At 34.8% G+C, this 7,023-nt stretch overlaps 1 protein-coding gene across 5 annotated transcripts; it reads right to left on the reverse strand.

Annotated features, from left to right (window-relative positions):
* Nucleotides 1-44: 44 nt before the first annotated feature.
* Nucleotides 45-6,731, reverse strand: LOC132165939 (uncharacterized). Of its 5 annotated transcripts, XM_059576655.1 has the most exons (10): nt 6,499-6,731; nt 5,238-5,333; nt 4,303-4,379; nt 3,208-3,284; nt 2,978-3,038; nt 2,223-2,290; nt 2,014-2,095; nt 832-909; nt 620-703; nt 45-382 (listed from the first exon to the last, which is right to left on the reverse strand). In XM_059576655.1, the coding sequence occupies exons 2-10, from the start codon at nt 5,329-5,331 to the stop codon at nt 371-373; spliced, it is 633 nt and encodes a 210-aa protein (XP_059432638.1). In that variant the 5' UTR covers nt 5,332-5,333; nt 6,499-6,731; the 3' UTR covers nt 45-370. The 5 variants fall into 5 exon arrangements, with proteins under 5 accessions (XP_059432638.1, XP_059432637.1, XP_059432636.1 ...); XM_059576654.1 differs by having other exon boundaries at nt 45-697; XM_059576653.1 differs by having other exon boundaries at nt 45-703.
* Nucleotides 6,732-7,023: the final 292 nt, after the last annotated feature.

Genomic DNA, 7,023 nt, shown 5'->3' on the forward strand with positions numbered 1-7,023 from the left:
TCTGATGAAGAATAAGAGCTAGTACGTTCCACTTATCTGACACTCTGGTACATAGGAAATCCATTACTTATAGACATCTTTAACCCAATGGATTTACGATACACCAAAATCCCTCTGCTCAAATTTGAGCAAGCCTAGTTTCATTGGCAAGAAGTCCCCTATAACAGATATTTTCCTTGGGAAACTTCAAGGTTCCACTTTATTTTTGAACAATTTCATATATAACCTACTGCGTAAGAAGCATTATTTAACCTACTGCATAAAGTAGACAAAAACTAGTTTAGGAAACTACCTTGCACTTAATGTGATGAATTTGGAGTAATCTCCAATGAAATAGATAACTGATATACTTAAAACTCCACTAGGGCTCCTAAGGTCCTTTCTGGACTTGTTCAAAGACACGAAGCGATTAGAGACAACAAGAAAATTGATGTGAACATTACTTATAGTCACGTTTTGCAGAGCTAGATAAATAAACATATAAACGGACTGGATATATGATGTTCTTTCATTTATGCCAACATTTCGTTGTGAAATTCCTCTCCTTAGTGCAAGTCAAGTACAAGGACCCAGATCTGGTTTGTGAACATGTTGGAAAAAACAGAGCGAAGTCATTTACCTGGTGATTACATTTAAGAGACCTTAAACATTCTCTCATTTGCTCAGCCTTTGTAACAGATTTCACAGGAACTGAGTTCTGCAACTTAACAATAGTAAAATGACATTTTCTTTTGGTTCCATAAAAATAAAATATAAAAAAAAAAAGTACTTTCCTGCATTGACAAAGAACAGTGCTCAGATCTACAGATATTACTTTGAAAATATCCATACCTCTTTTCCCTGCAGAGGAGACGATTTTAAAGCTGCAAGCCTTTCTGGTGGCAATCTAACTCCAAATCTTCTTTCTACCTGTGAAGAAATCCATACAATTTTCCAAGTCATGCAGAAGTTCCTAGAGCAGTATCAAACTTTGAATCAGGAATATTAAATTGAATCCATAGTAAAGACCATACTAAACCAGCTGAAAAGGTTATGACAATGATTATGACACGAAACGATCTCAAATTTGGCAGCAATTTCAAACCAAATTCTTTGGGCGTATGTTTGATACATGAAACTATTGAACTTTTGTCTTGTTCCTGCACCTGTATGAGGGGGTCTTCAGGTCAGAGAGAGAGAGAGATCGTTGGGGAAGGTCAAAGTGTGAGATTTTGAGTAGCCATCTCTGTACTCATCTTCTATCTTTGTGAACCTTTTTTCCTTTTCTCTGCATGGATGTAGGTTTTAAGCCATACCACACATAAATGGGTGCGCTTTCCTTTTTCTCGTTGGCCATCTTATTTTCCTCTACTTCCTTATTGCCATTATCACTATTAAATTATACATGATAGATTATCACAAATCCTAAAATCCTGTTCTTTTGGATAATGGAAGATTTATCATTTATATTTTCTAGAACTCCTCTCACGTGTAAGCTCAGACTCCCTCTTGGTAAGTGAGATTCAATATGTAGAACTCTTTTAAATTAAATGGGAGATATATAGCACACTCAAGGTTTGAATTCAAGATACTTGCTCTAATACATTGATAAATCACCATTTATTCCAAAAATCACTTTTCTAGCCTTGCTTCTCTTTTGCAACTTGCTTGCCCAGGGTTCACTTGTTTGCCCATCCATTTTGAAAACCTTAATCCTATATTTCCCAAGTAGCACAATTTCCATAATGTACATCTACCAATCCAACTAGCACAACTTCCATAAGGTACATCTAGATTCCCATTATTTCTTTCTTTTTTTTCTGACCCTAAATGTTCTGCATTGATATTGAAATTTATTAAACATCATAAACAGAGCTTAGATCTCTACATAGAAATGGACAGGCCCAACGTAAAAAAAACTTTTTCATGACGCAATGATATTGAGATCTCTCAAACATAATATACAAGTCCAAAATACTGATCTTTACACAATTGTGGTAAGAATAAAGAAATATGGCAAAAAATTTCAAACACCTTATCCTGCTCTAGTTTTTGCAGAATTCTCTCCCTTGCTCTTTTCTCCTCCTCCTTCTCTGCTTTCCACGAGACTAAATAACTGAAAAAAACAGTGTAGGTATTTATGTTTAGAATGAAACACAATTTCAACTGTTGAAAGAGAAAAAGAGATAAACGGACTTAGAACTGCTATACAGAAAGAGTAATTAGTGGGTCAAGACACAGACCGTTCTCTTTCATTTGCTTCTGTAGTTCTCTTTGCCTCAGTCAGTTCCTTATTGGCTCGAATCCTCTCCTGGAACAATAACACTATCTAGGTTACAACAAAGAAATATATACTATGTGAAACAAGGACTTAACAGAAGTCCCAAAATAGAACCAGAAGAGCTCGATTTGACAAAAACCAAACAATGCAACAGCAACAAGATTATCTAAGAGACAATAAACCTGCAGTAAATTTATCAACTAGTCATGTCTTTTAGGTGGGAAAACTCAAGAATCATCTTGACCATGTTGTGATTAAATGATGGAGAAGAGTAAACTTATGAGAAAATTGCAAGGATAAATGTAGAAAGACTTGCATTAACCTTCATTTGAACAATAGAAAGTTAAAATATTTTCTAATGTCATCTCTTATGAACCAATAGTCTGCAATGCATTTTAAGTGTGGTGGTACAATTCAACTAAAGTAACAGGGTATAAAGTTATATAATGATATTATCATATTAATTCTTTTTATCAGTTTATTATTCATAAGTTGTCAATTTCACTTCAAAAGTTCTCTTACAGATATCAACACCATGTTCAAGAGCATCATTTAAATTGTCTTTGGAACACCACTTAATCAAAAAAAAAAAAAAAAGAAAACACAAAAGAAATTTTAAAAGAAAAAAGTGAAAAGAGTTATGAAACAAAAATAAAATGTAAGGTACAGGAGTATCATATAAGGAAAGGGGAAACCATCAAAATAACTGCATAATACCCGCTCCCTTTGTCTTTCCATTTTCTTTTCTTCTTCTTCTTTCTTCTTGCGCACTCGATCCCTGAAACTCAGCAACATCAGTAGTCATCGAAAGAAACCAGACAGCCATAAATAGTATAATATATAAAAAGGTCAAAAAATGAGAAAGAATCTAATGGGAATTTCTAGACACTAAGAAGAAATTTAAATATAGAAAATAATAATTGTTACAATGAAACATAAAAGAAAACCTTAGTTCCTGTGCCTTTATTCTCATTTGTTCTGTGATATGGAATGATTGACAGTCAACGTCAATGTCCACTGCTACCTGGGAGAAGTTGGACAGTTCAAGCAAAGTAAATCCTGTGACAGTATGTTCAAGGCCAAAATTTTTTTAACGTCATGTGCAAAATGTTCAATATATGCACCCTAAAACAGCCATTTCTCTCCTCCTCCTTTTCAAAGAATGAAATCAAGCAATGAGGCTTACAAGAGGCAAAGACAAAGCTCCCATATAAATACACAATAAACTACAAAAACAAGATCATATTATAAAAGATAGTTAGCCAAACTACAATAGATTCCTTCTAAACTTCAGGTCTTACAACCCAATCAAACATGCTCAGGAAAAAAGCATCTATATGAGAAAAAATTTCAATCATGTGATCATGCTCTAACTATATATTAAGATAAGGTTTGAAAATATTCCAAAAACAAAATCTGAAAATTATTTGCCAATACTTGCTCTATTTAAAATTTTTTCTACTCTTTACTTCAATAACAACCAAGAATATGATGAATTCAGAATCTTATAGCAACCTTCTATATGTGGCACTGTGGCAGACAATCTGAAAGTCATTAATTGGGTTCATGCATTGTTAATTCCATTCAAAAGGAAGAGGCTGAATTTGCGTACTATATGCAGAATGCTATTTGATTGAGCTTTATAAGTGATTACAAATAGCTCCAATTGTAACTTTGGCTGATCTTTTTAGTATTGGAGTAATAGCGCTGATGTGACTACTGCTTCCTTAGGTTGTGACAATGTGATTATCAAAGATTTCAGATCTGTGAAACACATACCAACTTTACACTCGAGATGTAGTTGCTAAATTTATATTAGCCATGATTGAGGATATGGTTCATATGAATGAGCATTCTGTTCTTTTCTTCTGCTAGGGAGTAGGGACCAGGGGGAGGGATAGGGGAAAGGGGTGGGGAGAGGAAAAGGAAAAGTATGCATACTAAAAACCACATTAGTTGATAAAGATTGAAAATTCAAAATAGGAATGTTATTGAATAAAAATAGCAACAAAATGATAGACAGGCAAGATGAGAAATCATACCAATGGCATCTCATCAATGTTTGAGTCATTTTCATGATCAACGAACCAATTTATAGCTTCCTCTAAGCTAGAATTGCCTGTTTCACCGAAACATTCACATTCAAATTTAGGAAAGTAGCACAGGAACTGCAAATAATCAAAGTCTAAAAGACAAGTAAAGCTATCATGCCAAACTAGAGGGCTTGAGCACCTTGAAAGCTAAAATTGTTTTCGGGCTCATGTCTCAGAGGAGCACGCATCATGATCAGATCATGATCTTCCACCTTTGGCACAAAGTTTTCTCTTCATTTATCAATAATGTGACCTTCGACGTGCTAGGTGACTTCACTAGCAACATCACTAGCTAGGAGTGCACACCAATGGGAACAGGAAACAATTCACTGTTGCTATGCCCTCATGGTGCATGCTACACCATGTGCTGCAGCATATATCATGGTCTCACCCGTAGCTAAAATTTGCATTGTGGCCCCTTTACCACATCATGGGAACCCATTAGTTTTCCTTAATTTATCAGCCTGACATGGCATGTTTCTCTTTGAATCACATCGGTGCAACGTTTGGAAATCTCCCATCAACATCAGAGATACATACACACCCATCAATGGGAACCAGGAAACAATTTACTGTTGCTATTCCCTCATGGAGCATGCTAAATGACATGCTGCGATATTTATCAAAGTTTCACCCCCAGCTAGAATTCGGATTGTGGCCCCTCAAACCACAACATCTTAGAAATCCTATTATTTTGTCTTAATTGATCAGTGTGATGTGCCATAAATCTCAAGTTACATCAATACAAGGTTTGGAAACCTCCCATCAACACACACACAAACAAAAAAAAAAAAATTATGCACAAGAATAATGAAGTGCACAAAAAAAATATTACGCACCATAATAATGAAGTGCACACACACGTCTCATAAAAAATTACGCACCAGAATAATGAAGTGCTCGTGTTGCCCGTGCCCTTGGAAATCCCATGTCTTCAAGTTGTTCAAGGAGTTTCTTGTTTACTTCGGGCACAGCCATTTCTATAATTTTTTTAAAAAAAAAAAATTAAAAAATAAATAAATAAATAAATTCATGAGACATCCAATGTTGAAGTAAAATCATATACCAACCAATCTTTCAATTCGACGAAGTAACAAAAAACTTGAATGATCTATGACCAAGACAATCTAAAACATATTATTCAGTTCTATCCAAAGACATTATGAAAGGTTGTGTGCTCCAAATTCAAAATTTGGTAGCCTGCTCCAAATCCAGAAGCAACCCCCACACCCACCCCAATTTTCATAGGATTGAACCACAACAAACCACCACCTTTGTAATTAACGAGAAAGCACCTGCACAATAGCTGTGGAACAATAACTAACTTCACAGAATCAAAGGGCATAACAAGTCAATTCCCCACCTTCACATCTTTTATGACATAATAAATTAATTAGTTGTACATGTTGCACATAGATCTACAAAATTGGAAAGGCCACCCATTATTTTTAGAAACCATCCATAAAAACAAGACCATGACTCAAGGGCTCAAGGGACTTCATACAAAAGCAACCATATTCACTTCACATGCAAGAAACAGGAGATAATTTGAATTTCCACCTAAAGTTATTATTCAAAAGACTAATAATTTCTATCTACGAGTGTAAGGGGTGAGAAGCCTACCTACCATGTTCGGCAAACTTATCAATCAAAACACCTTAAATGATTAATTAATAAAGCTAAGTATGATCTCCCTCCTACAGATAATCCTATGGCATGACCTAAAAAGCAACAAACTCCTCACACAGAGCAAGCAAGCATCTCCATGCCCAAAAAGACCTTCTAATCCTCAACTGAAAAGTATCATCACTTCCCTTCAGCTCTCCATTGTTGCCAATACGATTCAAGAAGAAAACAAACGCAAAGACATTCAAAGTCCTATATTATTTTGTACCTAATAAAGCAAAAATCTCCACCAAACCATCCCTAATTTCCTTTATCTAACATGTTCCATAATTTGACTCAACCAAGGCTTTCAGTGTTTATATATATATATATGGAACCAAAAAACAATACAGAGCAAAAATCTTAGAGCTACAACATTCGTCTTTTAATTTTCTCATGCAGCCAATCTGACGGACTAGATAATACCCACAATTACTCCGAATTATATGCGTGTGTAAATAGAAAATGAAAAATGAATACCGCTTTCGATCGTTGAGGCTTGAGAATGAAATGGAAGATGAAAATTTTAGCAGGCAGTCTCAGAATGATTTGGTGAAATGGGAACGGGAGGCGAGGTATAACTGGGGTTGGAAGTTGTTCCAGGAGCTTCAGGGAAGCCCTGCAATCTACGCAATCACGGAAATGGAAACCCATTGAAGAAGAAGAAGATTCTTTATTGTATCTGGAGCAAAGAGAAGGGAAAAGCCTGAATACTTGGTTCTTTGCTGATCCTTTTTGCAACATCTGATTCTTGTATTTATAGGTTTCCACAAACCTACCTCTATGGGAAGAAAATAATTCGAAAATATTACTAATTTAAAAAATAAAAAAATATTCCAAAATAAATTCAATAAAATAATAATCAAAGAATTAAAGTCATTCAATACACAACAATTGAATTAATAATTAATCCAAGAAATCTTAAGACAACAGAAAAAAGAAATCTTCAAATACTAAGGTAGTAATCAAAGAAGATGGGGATGAATTTAAAAAATTAATAGAATA

The sequence above is a fragment of the Corylus avellana genome, chromosome ca11 (assembly GCF_901000735.1).
Source record: "Corylus avellana chromosome ca11, CavTom2PMs-1.0".
Lineage (NCBI taxonomy): Eukaryota > Viridiplantae > Streptophyta > Magnoliopsida > Fagales > Betulaceae > Corylus > Corylus avellana.

Excerpts from the sequence above, each read along its gene's own strand:
- LOC132165939 (XM_059576653.1), bottom strand. The coding sequence starts at position 5,331 with ATGGCTGTGCCCGAAGTAAACAAGAAACTCCTTGAACAACTTGAAGAC. Across the intron at positions 4,380-5,237 it reads ACGAGCACTTCATTATTCTG|GCAATTCTAGCTTAGAGGAA; the intron begins GTGCGTAATTTT and ends TCGGTGAAACAG. Across the intron at positions 3,285-4,302 it reads ACATTGATGAGATGCCATTG|GTAGCAGTGGACATTGACGT; the intron begins GTATGATTTCTC and ends AACTTCTCCCAG.